At 41.3% G+C, this 18,425-nt stretch overlaps 1 protein-coding gene across 2 annotated transcripts; it reads left to right on the forward strand.

Moving 5' to 3' along the window:
- The first annotated feature begins 823 nt into the window (after positions 1-823).
- Positions 824-17,843, forward strand: LOC100491791. 2 transcript variants are annotated; one of them, XM_002939318.5, is made up of 8 exons: positions 824-908; positions 1,854-1,967; positions 2,617-2,764; positions 5,836-5,949; positions 9,170-9,314; positions 9,895-10,043; positions 10,817-10,956; positions 17,212-17,843. In XM_002939318.5, the coding sequence occupies exons 2-8, from the start codon at positions 1,862-1,864 to the stop codon at positions 17,331-17,333; spliced, it is 924 nt and encodes a 307-aa protein (XP_002939364.2). In that variant the 5' UTR covers positions 824-908; positions 1,854-1,861; the 3' UTR covers positions 17,334-17,843. The 2 variants fall into 2 exon arrangements, with proteins under 2 accessions (XP_002939364.2, XP_004914766.1); XM_004914709.4 differs by lacking the exon at positions 824-908 and adding an exon at positions 1,106-1,408.
- Positions 17,844-18,425: the final 582 nt, after the last annotated feature.

The raw sequence follows: 18,425 nt of genomic DNA on the forward strand, positions 1-18,425 counted from the left end.
ATTAAATTTGTGGTTATGGGAGCAGTCAGTTCGGGGACCGCATCAACGAGCCGATGCAGTCCCCAATCCGACTGGATTTTCTAACCTGGCCGATCGAGATCTGGCCAATTTCAGGCCAGATATCGGTCGGCCAGGCCACTCTGTTCTGCCCATACACGGGCCGATTAGCTGCCGAATCGATCCAAGGGACCCATATCGGCAGCTATAGTCGGCCCGTGTATGGGGACCTTTAGGGTAGAACATGAGCAATTTTACCCACCTTTCAACATAAAGAGTTGCATCACGAGCAAAAACATGGCAAAACAGTGCCAACATTTTATAGGGTTGGTTTACTTTAGTAAATATTCCCTCATGTGCCCATGATCCCCCACAAGACAAGTTTAGCATATAGCAAGCATTTACTTCATAGTTTCTCCTTGTTACATATAAATGTTATTAACAGAGTAGACAGATGGACACAGAAAAATAAAATAACTCCACAGGAGTGAAGGAAGTGATAAACACGTAAAAAATAAGGTCCAAACAAGCATAATGATTTTGCATGTAACTATAGTGTAATCTGATCCTATTATGTAGGTGGGCCAGTAAACAACATTGTGTAGAAAAGACAACCCCTTTTCCTGGAGAGTAGTGGTACAAGCCCATATCGTGTTGTATAACTCTCTACATGTTGTATAACTCTCTACATGTTGTATAACTCTTCTCTTTCCTGCTGTTTCATAAGCTCCCTTTCAGCGTGCAGCAGCCAATTGCATTTACCCACTGTGACTCACTACCCATCCTCCCTTTTCTATTGGTTAGCCGTGATTAGGACAACCCATAGCAAAAGTTGTATAAGGTTTATTCAATAGAAACAAATGGAGCTCTGGTGCCTCATTACTAAGCAGGAAGAGTGAAACAGGGCACCAGTAAGTACAGCTTGTGTATATTTACTATAATGTTATCTATAGCAGCTTGTTTCATTTGTATGCAACATGTGGCTACCCTGTTGTTGCAGAACTACAGCTTACACATGGGGTGGGCTCACCATGTGCTTGGCTTTTGGTGCTTTTCCTAAAAACCAGGCAGGAGTGTCCAGAGGCTGGACTGGATTAAGCCTTGATACTAGGTCCTTGTGAACAAGGATTAGTTTAGTAATAGTTAGACCCTGTCATAGTTCACCCTAGAGGTGTAAGATAGGCAGGGGTATTGAGCAAGGGCAACTTAAGCCCCAACTTAAAGAAGCAGTGGGGATAGTATTTACCAGGCAACACCGGTCTAGTGCAAGGGCCCCAGTGGAAAGAGACCCAGGATATTCTCCCTACTCCTGGATGACATTCACTGGGGTGTCTCTAAATCTATCAAGGTTTAATGTATAAATGATGTTCTACTGGACTGGTGTGTTCTACTTCATTTAAGCTTGGTTGGTGTGAGTATCTTGGTGTGAGTAAGTATGTTATTTTGCATTGTTTTTGCCTCTGCTAATATTACATGATGCATATAGAATTTAAAGGATAACTTGCCATCATTATCTTGTCTTTGTTATGTAATAAAGTTCCTGTTATTTGTTTAAGAACTACTGGCATCCACTTGATTTATTCAAGTCTTAAAGTTAAACTACACTATTCCTCCACTACTACTGCTTGGCCCATCCTGAGTTTTAGAGTAGCATGTGAGTCTCCACAGTGTCCCCTGTCTAAAAGTAGCTGAGTATAAAACTGCATTTACAAAAAAAACACATTTGTTTTTGTATATAAACTTTACACTCCCAAGTAACACTAAACATAATGGTATAACAGGTTCCACGTCATATATAAGCACTGACATAACTGCTTTGCACAGGTTTTGACTTTTTTTTTTTTTTTCTGTAACAGGTTTGAAAATGTTTGAACATAACGTATATAAGATTATCCTGATTTTCCTGGCTCTTGCTGTCTATACACTAATGGTGGCTTTCAATGCCATAGCTGGTGCAGGACTAAAAAGAAGTAAGCATTAAGCCTACAAATACTGAATTCATCTCTTCTAAATTCATTTTGAAGTTATATTTAATTTGTGCTATAGGACACCTGGGTGCCAAATTACCCCAGGGCAGTTGCTCATAGCAAGCAATTAGAGTTTGCTTTAATTTTGCAACTGGTACAGGTGTAGGATTTCTTATCTAAAACCTGATATCCAGAAAGCTCCAAACTATGGAAAGGCCATCTCCTGTAGATTCCATTTAAAAGGAAATAATAAACTTTTTTTTTTTTTTTAAATGATTTTCTTTTTCTTTGTAATAATAAAACAGTACCTTGTACTTGATCCCGACTAAGATATAATGAATCCAAACTGGAGGCAAAACAATCCTAATGGTTTTATTTAATAAATGAGCATTCTGGTTAAGAGGTCCCATACCTGTAGTAAAATGTTCGGAACTAATTGGGTGCTATGAGCAACTGTTATGGTGCTGAGTAGAACCTACTTGGGGGTTTCCTTGGGGTGGGGTCTAGGCTTAGCCCTACTACAAAGGCTAGTTCCTGGTGTGTATCAATATAGTCGGGGTTAGGCATATAACAATATACATATACCATATCAGCTGGTTTCTAGTGTGCGAATTACAAACCTAATAGCACATCTTCATTTTCTCCCCCCCAGATATATTTCTGCAAAGTGTGGGAAATATTTCCAATAAATACAACACCGAGTTTACCCCAGCTGGATGGACATTCACTTTAATTTGGAATGTCATATTTTTCTGGCAGTTCCTCTGGTTTGGATATGTTCTCTCTGGACTATGTAGACGGTAAGCTTTGGTGTCAGTAACTGTGCCCTGCAGCAAATTTATTTATAAATATATTAAATACCCCCCAAACAAAGTGATCTGTTTTGAAACCAGTCACCCGGCAAGTATGTCATAGACACCGTTCACTGGATCTCCTGTAAATATGACCTTTACTTCAAATGCCTAATTGCAAATGTTAGCCAAAGTTTAGACTGTGCCACATAATAAATCTATGTGTATTTTCTAATTAATAAGTAATTGTATTAAGTTAACATAAAGTATATAGATGGAAAAAAAATATTCTCTTTTACCTATGAAGCCAGTTATTATTCTATAATTTATCCAAATGATGGTTTGCAGAAATGCTGGGATTTTAGCAAAAGGCTTTTTTTCTGTTAAATAACACCTGTCACCCCCCACCAGAGCTGCAGGATTTTATCTGTCTGTATGCCTGTGGAGTTTGGCCCTTCACATGTGGGATATTGTGGAAGAAGGTAATTCAAAAGATTGCCTGGCAGTGCTGCTGCCCATGTCACCGGCCATTGACTTCTACATGGTGTATTTTTACTTTGGACTTGTCCCAGTTTTGTCGCATAATACATCTAAAAAAAATTGTTTTTTTTCATTCAACAAAATTTGAATTTTGGTGCAAAAAATTACAAATCGTGGGGAAAAAAATCGACCATAGTAAACAGCCCTCTAATTATTACTTGTTTACATTGCACATGCACTTAGAATACTTCTCTACTGTAAAGGATAGACACCGGACTTCCTATTGGTTCTAATGGAGAGAAGGACAGGCTGAAAGAGGTCAGAATCTTTCTTATGCTAACCACCATTCATATTGCATATCCAAGACTTCAGTGTTGAGCAGTGCTCGAGAGATGGATACCTCTCAGGAGCTGCAGCTAACATAAGCCCATATTGCAATGAGGAATACATTTGCTGCAAATTATTTATGATTCAAATAAAAATAAGTGCACCCAAAAGGGTAGCGGTACATGAGGTTGTGTATGAGGTTGTGTATTGTCAATAAGGGATATATTGAAGCATGCTTAGTGTAATATTATTGATCTGTATCTTTTATTTTTGTACAGGTATGGGATCTGTTATACAGAATGCTCTGTGGGATTTTCTGGATAAGGGATTTTCCATCATTTGGATCACCATACCTTAAGTCAGGGGTCCCCAACATTTTTTACCCGTAAGCCACATTTAGATTTAAAAAGAGTAAGAGAGCAACACAAGCATGAAAAAAAGTTCCTGAAGCTGCTAAAAAAAATCACCTGTTTTGAGACCACTGTGCAGGGCCGGAACTAGGGGTAGACACCTGCCTAGGGCACAATGGTGAGGAGGGCGCCAGACAGGTACCTCTTCTTTTACCTACCTCTATTTCCGGACCTTTTCCTCTCACTGCAGCCCCCCAACCCCGCCACCCTGTGTGCACACATTGTGCACTCATACGCATACATGGGGTGTGGCTAGTTGGGGCGGGCCAAGCCAACCAGGTTGCCTAAGGCACCCTGTCCGCTTGGCCTGGCACTGTCGCTGGGAGCAGTATCCAAGGGGTTGGTGAGCAACATGTTGCTCACAAGCCACTGGTTGGGGATCATTGCCTTAAAGTAATACTGACACCAAAAAATTTATTTTAAAAATATGAACCTACTTCCAAACCTACCTGTAGGTCATGTTGACTGTTTTTTCCTAAAAGTCCTGTTTCTCTTCATAAATCCTGAACCTGACTGTCTGGCAACCTTGACTGTAGCTTCTCAATCTGTCAAAAAGACTACGTCATAAACTGGGAGGATTCAGCTTGCCATTTGCTTCAAAGAGCTCCCCCTCCCTCTCTCGCATAGCATCGCATGGCGTTGTGAACTAGATAGCAGGCAGGCTTGATCTTTCTGTTGCCTGCCTACTTCAAAGGGCTCGCTCTACTCATCACACGAAGAATTAAATAGCAGGCCAGCTTAAGCTCTCCAGTGCCTGCCTGCTTCTAAGGGCATAAGGGTTTGTTGCAGATTTAGTTTATAAGGAATTTAAAGCTGATACAAATTAAAACACAACAGCAGGTGTAAAAAAAAAATTTGAATTGGCTGTCAGTATCACTTTAAGTCTACTAAAAAACATGTTAAAAAAAGGAGAAGGAAAGGTAAAAATCGCTGGGGGGGGGGGTGCCAAATGTTAGGCTTACCTTTTACGTGGGGCTGGTGCTCCTGTGAGAAGAAAACCGCCCCAGCCCGGGGTACCTGCAGTGAGTGTTTTCTCTTCCTTTTTTCTTCTGTCTTCAAAATCCTGGGGCCGGCGCATGCGCAGCAGAGTGAAAAGGCGCGCAAAGGAAGAGAAAACACTCACTGCAGGTACCCGGGCTGGCAGGGTTTTCTTCTCACAGGAGCAGGGGTGGGCGAAGCTGACCGGGCGCCCTAGGCAACCCGGTCGGCCAACTCCGCCCACCTCCCCGCCCCCCCCCCAAACGGCGCATACGCGCCAAAGCACAGGAGGAGGGGCAGGGGGGCTGGTGCGATTCGATCGGTCATTGCCTCCGCCGCTAATGTTAAGCGGCGGAGGCAATGACAAAGTAGCACTAGGGGTAGGCAGGAGAGGCTCCTGCCTGGCGCCCCTCAATCGTTGCGCCCTAGGCAGCTGCCTCTTCTGCCTACCCCTAGTTCCGGCCCTGCACAGGAGCACCAGCCGGGGTAAAAGGTAAGCAATTAAAGTCACTGGGGGGGGGGGGGGGGACCGGGGGGGACCTAACATTTTGACACCCACCAGTGATCTCACCTTTCCTTCTCCTTTAAAATTTAAACAAACCCAGTAGGATTGTTTTGCCTCCATATTTTAGCTGTGAGGAAGTATAAGGGAAAGGAAATCAATTTTAATCAAATAATTACAATTTTTTAAATGGAGTCTATGGGAAATGTTGTTTCCATAATTCAGAGCTTTCTGGATAAAGGGCTTTCTGATAACTGATCCCATACCTGTATTGTTACTTCAGTACATTGAACTGTACAAACCAGTGGAATGTCATACCAAAAATATTACTCTTATTTGCCCTTGGCTTTAACAAATTTATTATTCTTTGTTTTGTTGAATAGGAGTGAATTGGGATGGATGTATCTGAAACCAAATGTGTTCCCAGTCCCCTTCTACCTTGTTTGGATATTGAACAATGTCTTTAACATAGGATGGCTCTTCCTGTGGGACAGAGAGTAAGTATCTGTAAATCTGCTCTGGGTTTGCTAGAAAGGGTCAGCATTACATGCAGAGTTAGGGTAAGATCATGTACAGAAAATTAATTCATACAATGAACCAAGTGCAGCTCTCCCCATTTCTGTTCTCCCTCTGCATTGTATTGTCCTAAGCAGGGGTTTTAAGACCAGCCCGTGTGTGCCATGCAGGCCACTTAAGTACATTGTGCAAGGTGTAGTAAATAGTAATTCAACTGATAAAAATATAAGTGCATTCAAACGGAGCCCTAAAATCCTATAGTATACTGTAGCTGTTGCTTTGTGCCTAATGCACACTCTACTTAATTTTTGTACAATTTTATCAGTATGTATGGTGGCCAATCAATGTGCTATCAATATGTGTTGGTTTGGGGACTGGGCCTGTTTAAAATCTGCCCATACACTTTATCTACCATGTGTAACGATTGGTAATTCAAAAAAATGAAGCAAGAAGGGGTGGGAACCTTATTATCACGTTGGGGTAAGTTGGTTGATGAGAACGGGGAATAAGCAGAAATTTTGAACTCTTATTTTTCATCTGTCTATACATCTGAGGAGCCAGCTAATGACTAATTTAGTCACCTTTTATGAGGAGGTGAGCAGGAACCTCAATGCTGGAATGGCAGTTGACGTCATCTACTTGGACTTTGCTAAAGCATTTGATACAGTACCTCACAGAAGGTTAATGATCGAATTGAGGAATATTGGCCTAGAATATAATATTTGTAATTGGATAGAGAACTGGCTGAAGGATAGCTTACAAAGAGTGGGGGTAAATGGAACATTTTCTAATTGGACCAGTGTGGTTAGTGGAGTACCGCAGGGGTCAGTCCTTGGTCCTTTACTTTTTAACTTGTTTATTAATGACCTGGAGGTGGGCATTGAGAGTACTGTTTCTATGTTTGCTGATGACACTAAATTGTGCAAAACTATAAGTTCCATGCAGGATGCTGCCGCTTTGCAGAGCGATTTGACAAAAATTGGAAAACTGGGCAGCAAACTGGAAAATGAAGTTCAATGTGGACAAATGCAAAGTTATGCACTTTGGAAATAGAAATGATATAAACGCGAACTATCTCCTGAATGGTAGTTTGTTGGGGGTATCCTTAATGCATAAAACGATCAATGCACCAGAGGCCACCCCTTTAGATTAGAGGAATGGAGCTTCCATTTGAAGCAGCGTAGGTGGTTTTTCACGGTGAGGGCAGTGAGGTTGGGGAATGCCCTTCCTAGTGATGTGGTAATGGCAGATTCTGTTAATGCCTTTTAAGAGGGGCCTGGATAAGTTTTTGAACAAGCAGAATATCCAAGGCTATTTTGATACTAATATCTAGTTAGTATTAGTGGTTGTATATATAGTTTATGTGAGTGTATAGATTGGTAAGTATAGGTTGTGGGTGCTGGGTTTACTTGGATGGGTTGAACTTGATGGACTCTGGTCTATTTTCAACCCTATGTAACTATGTAACTTCAAAGCTTTCAGTAAATAGCATCTTATATACTGCAGGTCATACGGTAACCAGATAAAACATCCTTAATATGAAACCTATGGGTCCACTGAACAATTTGATGCCCAATATAAATAGGTTTACCTAAGTATGTGGAATGGAGGGGCTCAAAATGAAAATACCCCCATATGAGCTATCATTTCTGTCAAAAAAGTATACTCACCCCAGAAAACCATATATTTTTGGAGAGTACACATTTCCCCAAATTCAAAATGGGTACACATGTCTTTCTACTCCAACGTACCAAGTCGCAAAGCCTTCCTAAAGTTGGAGGATTTGATGACATTTCCAAAAATCACCTCAAAGCTTCCACTTTGCAGCACCTTATCTACCACAAATCATTTAGGTTCCAAGATAAAACACCCTAAATATGAAGGGCAGGGGTCCACTAAACATTTTGATGCCCCATATGATGCATCATTTCTGTCATTTCAACTCCTGCAAAATCAATATATTTAAATCATTTTATGTGGGCTAAAGCTATAAAAAAGGATGCACACCCCAAAAAGCAATATATTTTTGGAAAGTTCACATTCCCCCAATTCAAAATGGGTACACATGTCTGTCTTTTCTAAAATACCAAGCTGCAAAGCTTCCCTAAATTTGCCAATTTTGATGACATTTCCAAAAATCACATTTGCAGCATCTTATTTTCCTAAATATGAACCCCAGAGGTCTGCTGAACAGTTTGATGCCCACTGTACAAAGGTTTATCAAAGCACATGGCACATATTTTATGGCTTACGTTTACAGTTTTATGTGGGGTAAAAGCTGCAAAAAAGCAGTGACCCTTGAATACCATATATTTTTGGAAAGTACACATTCTGACAAATCCAGCATGGGTAAAGATGTCTTTCTACACTAAAGTACCTATCTGCAACGTTTTCGTAAAGTTAGCGTTTTTTATGACTCCTATGAAACTTGACTAAAATTGTTGCAATTTGCCACATTTATCTTAGAAAAACTTAACATACGACACGTCACCCTAATTATGAATGCCAGAGGTCTACTGAACAGTTTGATGCCCAATATAACAAAGTATGTGGTATGTGTAGACCCCAAAATGAATATAGTCCATATGAGTTTTCTCCTCAGCTTTTTCAAACTGAGCCCCCTGACAGTGTATTATGTACCGTAAGACCCCCAAACTGTACAAAGACCCCCAGAAACCATATAGTTTTGGAAAGTACACATTCTGATGTTATCAAGATAGCTCATGTCGCCTCTGCAGAGAGAAACCTCTATCTGCCCAACAATTACACTGTACATACTTGCCAAATAGAGCCTTTTTCTGCCAGAATGTACGGTTTACATGCTTGGTAGTTAAAGGGTTAAAAGTGTTAAAAACTGTTCAAATTAAACATCCTATTGTTTAATGTGGGTGACTAAATCAGGGCAAACTGCTTTTTGGTTTTGTCCTTTGACCCTCCTATACAGAAGTGGTGTGGGATGTCGCAAATCCCATGGACAGAGATGTGCAGTATAAAATACTACACCATTATTGCTTCTTTCCCTGCCGTGCCTGCCATAGCAGAGCATTTGGCACCTTCATCTGTACCTAAGTTTCAAAGTCAGTTTGCCCTCATGTCATGGTACACAGCTTGCTAGGGAATTATTTACCAGTCTCATTAAATATGTATTATTACTATTTCTCTGCCAGTGTCAAGGCTTTAAAGTTGTCCTTATTTTACCAGATACCTCATTCCTGCTCTGGTGTTTCTGGGTGCCATTCCCTTTACAAACTACATAGTGCTCTTCATTTCTTACCGATCCCTCTATCTTAATGGAGACTGGTTACAGACACAGCACAAAGTGGACTTGTGGCTTATTCGGATATTGGTAAGTTGCACTAAAAGTTGCCCTTAGCCTATATAATTGACCTTCTAGCTGAGGGCCACCGATTGGCAGAAGAACACAGTGCAACACTATGGAGGTATGGAGGAAAGGCTGTGGGAGCTGACGGAAGCTGCTAGCATGATTCTATACCTGCTGAGATCTGATGAATGCTGCCCTGCAATCAAAGTTTGCATTTTGCATTACCTAACCTTTATGTATACAGTAGGGATATACCTACTGCAAAATTCTGTAGCAAAATATTTAGTCAAATACCAAACTCTATCCAAATTCTTGTTTACATCTTCAAATTTTAGTAAAACTGTATCGTCTAAAATCTTCACTTGTAGAGTGTATGTTTTTCCTATGTTTGCATCATTGTCTTCTGGCTATTCCTGTATCCTTTCACAATGTAGATAAATGCAGGTAGATTAACTGGCTCTTGAAAAAAAAAAATGACCAAAGTGGGTGTGGCATCTTAGATGTTAAGCGCCACTGGGACAGGAACTGATGTCAATGTGCTGCAAAATAGGTTGGTGCTATATAAATTAAGAATAATATTAATTTTTATTTTTCTGTGTTACAGGCCCAAAATGGTATTGCATTTTACACAACATGGACAACAATAGCTTGCCTGTTAAACTTTTCCGTCTGCCTGACCTACAATGGAGGAATTACCAGTAGTACATCAGTCACTGTAGCTCTGGCTATCCTGGCTTTTGAAATGGTTTTATGGTATGTGAGGGCCAGTACATTCTGTGTTCAGATTAAATATCTTGAAAACATGCATGTTCCCTGTTACAGCCTACAATACAAGAGCAAATACAGGTATGGGACCTGTTACCCAGAATGCTCAGGACCTGGGGTTTTCTGGATAAGGGGTCTTTCCGTAATTTGGATCTCCATATCTTAAGTCTACTAAAAATCATTTAAATATTGAATACACCCAATAGGCTTGTTTTGCCTCCAATAAGGATTAGTTCTTAGTTGGGATCAAGTACAAGGTACTGTTTTATTATTACAGAGAAAAGGGAAATCATTTTTAAAAATTCGAGTTATTTGTTTATAATGGAGTCTATAGGAGATGGCCTTTCCGTAATTCAGAACCTTCTGGATAACGGGTTTCCAGATAAGGGATCCCATACCTGTACTAACTTTTTGATACAAATAGATATAGCAGGCACTATGTACCAATTTAACAAGTGGATCTAGCACATATGCCTAATTATTCCTTATTGGATTTAACTTCAATAAGATGGGGAAGAATGGAAAGCTGCGTTTACTGATGCCTTACTCTAGAGGGAGTAGTCGTTCATATTATGGGCAATATTTGTTGGTATTTACCAAGCTAAGCTACCCTGTATGAGCCTAACACATTGCTAACCTGAGTTTCACACAGAAAATAAAAATAAATAAATAAACCGGTTCACTACACATAACAGAACTGATGAAAACAAACTGTGCAGTTATATCATTTATTCACACCCCATGCTATGTTTCTTCCACAGGTTTTGCTTGGAAAACTTTTTGTTTGATAAATATGTCAGATACACAGTAACAGTATATCCTATAGTCATTCTTGCTTTATCTGGAGCCTTGGACAAAAACTTCATCACATCTGACCCAGGCCAAAATGGTATTTTTACAGGTAAGGATGATTAAAGCCATATTTGCACCTTCCCCTTACTGATTTTATAATTGGGAAAATATTTCCTTTACATTTCCGGCCATGGGGCAGTCGGTTCAGGGACCGCATCAAGGAGTCGATGCGGTCCCCAATCCGACTGGATTTTCTAACCTGGCTGATCGATATCTGGCCAGTTTCAGGCCAGATATCGGTCGGCCAGGCCGCTTGGTTCTACCGACACACGGGCCGATTAGCTGCCAAATCGGTCCAAGGGACCGATATCGGCAGCTACTATCGGCCCGTATATGGGGACCTTTACCGGGGACAGATAACAACATATATTTGGTTAATTGTTGCAGGGAGAATAAGTATGTTAAACTTATGCGCACTCAGGGGAGGACGTTGGGTGGGGGACCCTGCAGGGGGGGGGTTAGGGAGGCTCAGCATGGGCCCCTGTGGGGGGGGTAGGGGAGGCTCAGTGGGAGCCCCTGCGGGGGGGTTTGAGGAACAAAGCAGGGTGGGGGCACCTGTAGGGCCCCTGGGGCGTCAGCCCCGGTGGGCCCTGCACCCCCCAGTCTGAGACCCTGTTTATGTCAGGGTGACTTTAAAATGTGGGAAGACAAAATATTGCACAGGGGATTCACAGGTGTTTTTAATGTAAATGGGCCAAAATTATGCCATAAAAATTACTTTACAAAAATGACTTAAAATCCCATTCAAATGCATTAGAACAGATAGGGACTGCAAACATCCCCCCACAAAAAAATCCGGGGAATTGTAAAAAGGGGGAATGTGAATGTATTAATGGTTTGATGTATTATAATAGTTCTATTATATTAAATGTATTATTACACTTAAAACAAATCCCTTTAGAGGCAGAGAGTGGGTGCCAAGCAAAGTTTTCCCTCCTTGAAAAAGATTTCCTAAAGCTCAGGTACAAAATCCATCATTGTAATTAAAACACTGAAACATGATTATAGCGGCCAAACCTAAACGTCTAATTTACTAAGTAACATAGCTCTAAAGGAAATAGCCCACAAAAATACCTGAATGTCAAATTCTTTGTTAAACCCTGTGGGGAAGAGTGCAATTCATTCCTGTATCCCTCAGGCTTTGCTTTGGGATAGTTTTACAACAATATAAGCGCAGCAGGGGCCAGGTCTGACAAGTTCATTTGCCACACAGAACAGAACATTTGCATTGTCACTGTGGTCACATGGAACACGTACTGCTGCCTGGGCGATATGACTCACTGCTTTTTGCTGTGCCCATATAAATGCTCAGAAATTCCTGTTCGGAAATTGCCTTTTTGCATAACCTCCCCTTACAGAGTTTGTGGGCTCTGCTTCTCCTGAAAGGAAAGGCTGTGATGGGTAAATGCTTAGCAAAGGTTTAAAATGTTAATCTCTGTATAAAAATAATTTCAGAAAAAGTCATGTATATGTTTGATGCTTACACCTTTCCATACCTCCCAACATTTGAAAAATGAAAAGAGGGACAAAAAGATTTGGCGTGCAGCGCGGCAATTTTTTTTGGCCACGCCCCAATTACCACACCCCATTTTTTTAAAAAAAATACTCCTTTTATATAGATGAAATGGCGGGATCAGACGCAAATGTGCTATACCCTCATACTGTACTACCTAAGGAAAACAATATAGCAACTCCTACATATAAAATACAAATATAGAGAGAAGGCAGTCAGTTATAAGTGAGTTATAACTATGTACCAGTTTTGCCCCCCATACACAGTAGCCCCCCCATACACAGTAGCCCCCCATACACATTAGCCATCCCATACACAGTGCCCCCCATACACAGTAGCCCCCCCCATACAGAGTAGCCCCCCCACACACAGTGTCCCCCATACACAGTAGCCCCCCCCATACACAGTAGCCCCCATACACAGTAGCCCCCATACACAGTAGCCCCCCATACACAGTAGCCCCCCGTACACAGTAGTCCCCATACACAGTAGCCCCCCCATACACAGTACCCCCCCATAGGAGCTCCGCCTTCGTCTGCGGCTTCTCTCCTTATGCGGCTCCATGTTCGGCGGTGCCAGGCCCTTTTATAAGGTTGCGCCCCGTGCGTAATGATGTCACACGCACGCACGGGGCGCAACCTTATAAAAGGGCCTGTCGCGCTGTATGAGGAGAGGCATAACGAGTAAAGCCGCAGGAGAAGCCTGAACGTCCGGCTCCAGCCAGCGCATCCCGCTGTGCTGGATAGTTCAATGAATGTCCCGCAATGCTGAACATTCATGGAACTATCCGGGACAGCGGGATGCGCCATAAAAAGCGGGACTGTCCCGTGAAAAGCGGGACGGGACAGTTGGGGGGTATGCCTTTCTACTTTAGAGAAATATACTTTATAGAAATACCTCATAGTAATAATAACTATTGTTTCTATAGTAAAAACAAGCAGTGAGTGCAATACAAAGCAAGGGATGCTGCTTCCAACAGCAATGATATTTACAATTACTTAAAATCATAAAATTAGTACAGGTACAGAATGCTTGGGACCTGGGGTTTTCCAAATAATAGATCTTTGTGTGCAGGTATGGGACCCATTATCTGCAAAACCCTTATCCATAAAGTTCCGAATTACAGAAAGGCTATCTCCCATAGACTTCATTTTCACATTTTTAAAAATTATTAAATTTTTTCTCTGTTATTATAAGACAGTAGCTTGTACTTTATCCCAGCTAAGATATAATTAATCCTTACTGAAAGCAAAACAATCCTATTGGGTTTATTTAATGTATTATTTTTTAGTAGACTTAGGGGCACATTCATGTAAACACGAGTTTGAATCCTGAATGGGATAAATTCGGATTGGATATGATCATTTCTTAAGATCGCAAAAATCACAAATATGCTTACAAAAAAATCGTATTAGTCACGATAATATCATATTGGCGATCTGAAAGTCACTAAATTTTCGTACCGAAAACCTTTCCGACATTGATCCTTCTGTGCATGATTTTGGAAGCCTCCCATAGGAATCAATGGCACTGTGCAGCTCCAACCTGGCCCAAGGAAAGTCTCCCATAGGGCTCAATGGCACTCTGCAGCTCCAACCCGGCCCAAGGAAAGTCTCCCATAGGGCTCAATGGCACTCTGCAGCTCCAACCTGGCCCAAGGAAAGTCTCCCATAGGGCTCAATGGCACTGTGCAGCTCCAACCTGGCCCAAGGAAAGTCTCCCATAGGGCTCAATGGCACTCTGCAGCTCCAACCCGGCCCAAGGAAAGTCTCCCATAGGGCTCAATGGCACTGTGCAGCTCCAACCTGGCCCAAGGAAAGTCTCCCATAGGGCTCAATGGCACTCTGCAGCTCCAACCTGGCCCAAGGAAAGTCTCCCATAGGGCTCAATGGCACTCTGCAGCTCCAACCCGGCCCAAGGAAAGTCTCCCATAGGGCTCAATGGCACTCTGCAGCTCCAACCTGGCCCAAGGAAAGTCTCCCATAGGGCTCAATGGCACTCTGCAGCTCCAACCTGGCCCAAGGAAAGTCTCCCATAGGACTCAATGGCACTCTGCAGCTCCAACCTGGCCCAAGGAAAGTCTCCCATAGGGCTCAATGGCACTCTGCAGCTCCAACCTGGCCCAAGGAAAGTCTCCCATAGGGCTCAATGGCACTCTGCAGCTCCAACCCGGCCCAAGGAAAGTCTCCCATAGGGCTCAATGGCACTGTGCAGCTCCAACCTGGCCCAAGGAAAGTCACGATAATGAAGCTTGAATGAATCCGAAACTTTCATACTCGGCGTGACAATACGATTTTGTCGCACAAATTTTGTCGCAAAGTACAAAAAAGTTGCGCAAAATACGAAACAGTCGCCGAAAATACACTCGGAGCGTTCATGGATTAGTAAATCTTCCCCTTAGAGTATGGAAATCCGACTTAAGATCATACCTGTACTTTAGATCACCATACATGTGGTTAGTCTAATAAAGAAAAACATTTAAACATTAAATAAACCCAATATAAGATTGTTTTGCCAGCAATAAGTATTTGTGCAAGCTACTGTTTTATTAGAGAAAAAGGGAATCACTTTTTAAAATTTGAATTATGTGATTAAAAGTAGTATATGGAAATTGCCATTCCCATAATTTGGAGCTGGATCATAGGTTAATTGAGATAAAATGGAAAGTTGTTTAGAATATTTGTTTTTCATAAGATAAAAGTTTACACCTTCTTTAATTTCGACTGTGCTGGGTAACCGGTGTCAATACAAAATGAATGTAAGCAAGAACATATTTGTATTAACGAAAAAAAAAACGATGCGATAAAAAAAAAATCACAAAATTGCATAAGTGCCAATTTTAATCGCATTGTTTTTTTTCTTGCCTGAAAAGTTTTATTGCAATTGTGGATAGCGTATTCGTTAACCGCACTGTGCAATAACTTTTATGCATTATTTTGGTGTTTTTATTAGATTTTCTGTGATTTTGGTGCATTTTTAGTCATTTTATTGCATTTTTAGCTATTTTATTGCATTTTCAGTTATGCATAGGTGTTGTTCGCTTGACTTTGTAAAACTAATTTACCCAAGCCAAAATACTCAAACTGTGATTCTGACTGCAGATTTCACAAGGCAAAAAATAACCCCATTCATTTTAGTGATTTTTTTTCTTTTGGATTTTAGGGATCTTATTGCATTTCACACTGTTCTTTGTTAGAAAACTCTCTGCAGCGGCGGCACATGCCACTGCTGCAGAGAGAAAGCCGACGACGTATAGGACACGTCGTTGGCAGTTAAGCCCTTTTTCTGCCACGGGGTATCCCATACATCGTTAGCAGTAAAAAGGTTAATCTCTTGCTCGTGATCTGCTTTTGCGTCTAGAATTCCAGTCATTTATAACACCACTGCTGTTATGGTCAGGAAGGAAAGAGAGACAGGCACGTGCCTAACAGGAAATAACCATCTGCAGTCAAGATAAAAACAGAACTGTTAGAAATGGAAATGGCTACCATTTCTTAAAAAATAAGATACGGGCAAGGTGGATTTTTGGATCAAGCATGGGAAGCTACCCACAAGCACCCCAAGCTGCTATTTATTTTTCTGGGGTTGTCAGGGGAGCCAGGGCAGTGGAGAGAGGCTGCTGAAAGCCAGGTACCATAATTTGGGCACAGATATGGTCAGGGCAGGTAGATGGGAAATCCATCCAGAAATCAGGCAGCAAACAACCGAGACTGTACATGCAGAATTCACTTGCTGGATTTTTATTTTTTTGCCCAGAGAAAACATTTAATGATATTATAGGAAATTAAACTGTCTGTAAAATGTAATTTTGGTTCTGCTGAACATGTCATGAAGAAACATGCTGGCTTTAGAGATATTTTTAAAGACCTATGCTTACATACAAAGCAAGTTTGGCTCAAGAACTTGTCTTTGTACCTTAATTTATGCCAATCTTGTTTAAGGCACAGTGTGTATATATATATATAAGAATAAAGTACCCCCTATTGTAAAACATAAAATAGTATAAGCCACCAAGGAGTTCCATGAACATATAAAGGCAAAACCAGGCAGTGGTTTGAATGAGAGACAGGAAAATGGATAGGAAAAAGACAAACTAAAAATAGCAACAATAACAAATAACATTGTAGCCTCATTAACCAAAAGTTTTTTGGCTGTCGGGGTCAGTGACCCTGGGCTGGGACACCACCCCCCACCCACTAAATAGTTAGTCTATGGCATCTTATAGCAGCCCCTCTAGTAATTGCTCTAATCAGCAGAATGCCGGTCTGATTCTGGAAGAAAACTTGGTGCAAAACTATTGTAATGACATTCCTCCATATGAGCACATAGCCAACCCGTGAGACTTTCTGGGTATAATTGATGTGCAACAGAAGGAAATTTTGCATAAACAGCTGAAAACTCACAGGAAGGACATCCCTGTCATATCTGTTGTATATCATAGTTGTTGGTACATAGGTGATGTCACGTAAAAACAAAGTTACAGTTGTGACCATGGCCATAAAAATGACATTATAACAGTACTGACAATGTGTGTAAGACCTATCATGTTTGTCTCTTAGAGTCTTCTGTTTTTTTTCTACATGCTACATATTTTATATATGCCAGGGGGCAGTAAATTTCTGGTACCTGGGGCACAGGCAGATTTTTTTTATTTTAATATATTTAGGAAAAATACTAAATCATGTATGTAGTCTGAAGCTTGGTAGTTCTATAATGGTTATATACAAGAAGTTTGTGAGTCTCTCTTAATAATTATCAGGGTGTTCCTAATACTGATCTCTTTGTTTTCAGCTGTGTTGCTTGCCGTGGCTTGCGCTGCATTTGCCCTGCGACTAGTGTTGGTTATTTGGAAACACGTCAAATACCCACTTTATGAATCCATGTCTAACAAGAGCTCCATCCCCCTGTCCTAAAAGAAAGAAAGAAGGGAACGACTACAGTTACATTAACTGAATCCCGTTACAGCACTTCTACTGATGCATAGCAGCCTGATATAAACACTGTTACAGGGACCATTCTTGCCTCTCAACTGACCTCTATAAACTGTTACAATTTTCTTCTGTTAAAGCTATTTGTATGTAAGTATATTCACTTAGACTGTTACTACAAACTGACATTGTTTTGTATTGTTAATACTAGTGTTATATATTTTATACCACTGTGCTATCCCCCCAGAGGGATAGGGAAAAGGAACAGGTATGGGACCTGTTATCCAGAATGCCTGGGACCTGGGGTTTTTCAGATAAGGGGTCTTTCCATAATTTGGATCTCCATACCTTAAGTCTACTAAAAAATAACTTCAACATTAAATAAACCCAATAGGGTTGACTTGCATCCATTAAGGATTAATTATATCTTAGTTGGGATCAAGTACAAGGTACTGTTTTATTATTACATTAATAAACAATTCTTAAAAATCTGAATTATTTGATTGAAATGGAGACTATGGGAGATGGCCTTCCCGTAATTCAGAACTTTCTGGATAACGGGTTTCCAGATAAGGGATCCCATACCTGTATTGGCTTCTTCTGCAAGTGCTACCCTTGTGCCTTAATAGTTTGACTATCCAGGCCTTCTTCACAGACCTCCCTCTCCTCTCTCAAACTGCACCACTAGGTATTCACTAAACAGAAGACTGAAAGGCAGTGAGATTGACAGGCGCCATCATGCATTGCTCAGGCTTCTTCACTTAGGTCTTCCGCACAGGAGCATGCGCAGTTGGAGCTGACTGGCCTGGCTTCAGCTGCGCATTCTCTATATCGGTGATCGCAGTTAAGAGGTCTTGAGCTATGCAAGATGGGCTCCGTCAACTCCGCTACTCTGCAGTTTTCAGTCGGCAAAAGTGCTGCCATTCAAGTCCCTGGTGGTGTGGTCAAAAAGTAAGGAGGAAGGTCTACAGAGGGGGCCTGGGTTGCCAGGTTTGGCCCTTCCTTAAATTAAAAAATAATTAGTAGTAGCAGCAGCAGTATTTTCCAATTATTTCCCCCTGACTGCAGAGTATAAGG

This window comes from Xenopus tropicalis, chromosome 5 (assembly GCF_000004195.4).
Source record: "Xenopus tropicalis strain Nigerian chromosome 5, UCB_Xtro_10.0, whole genome shotgun sequence".
Classification (NCBI taxonomy): domain Eukaryota; kingdom Metazoa; phylum Chordata; class Amphibia; order Anura; family Pipidae; genus Xenopus; species Xenopus tropicalis.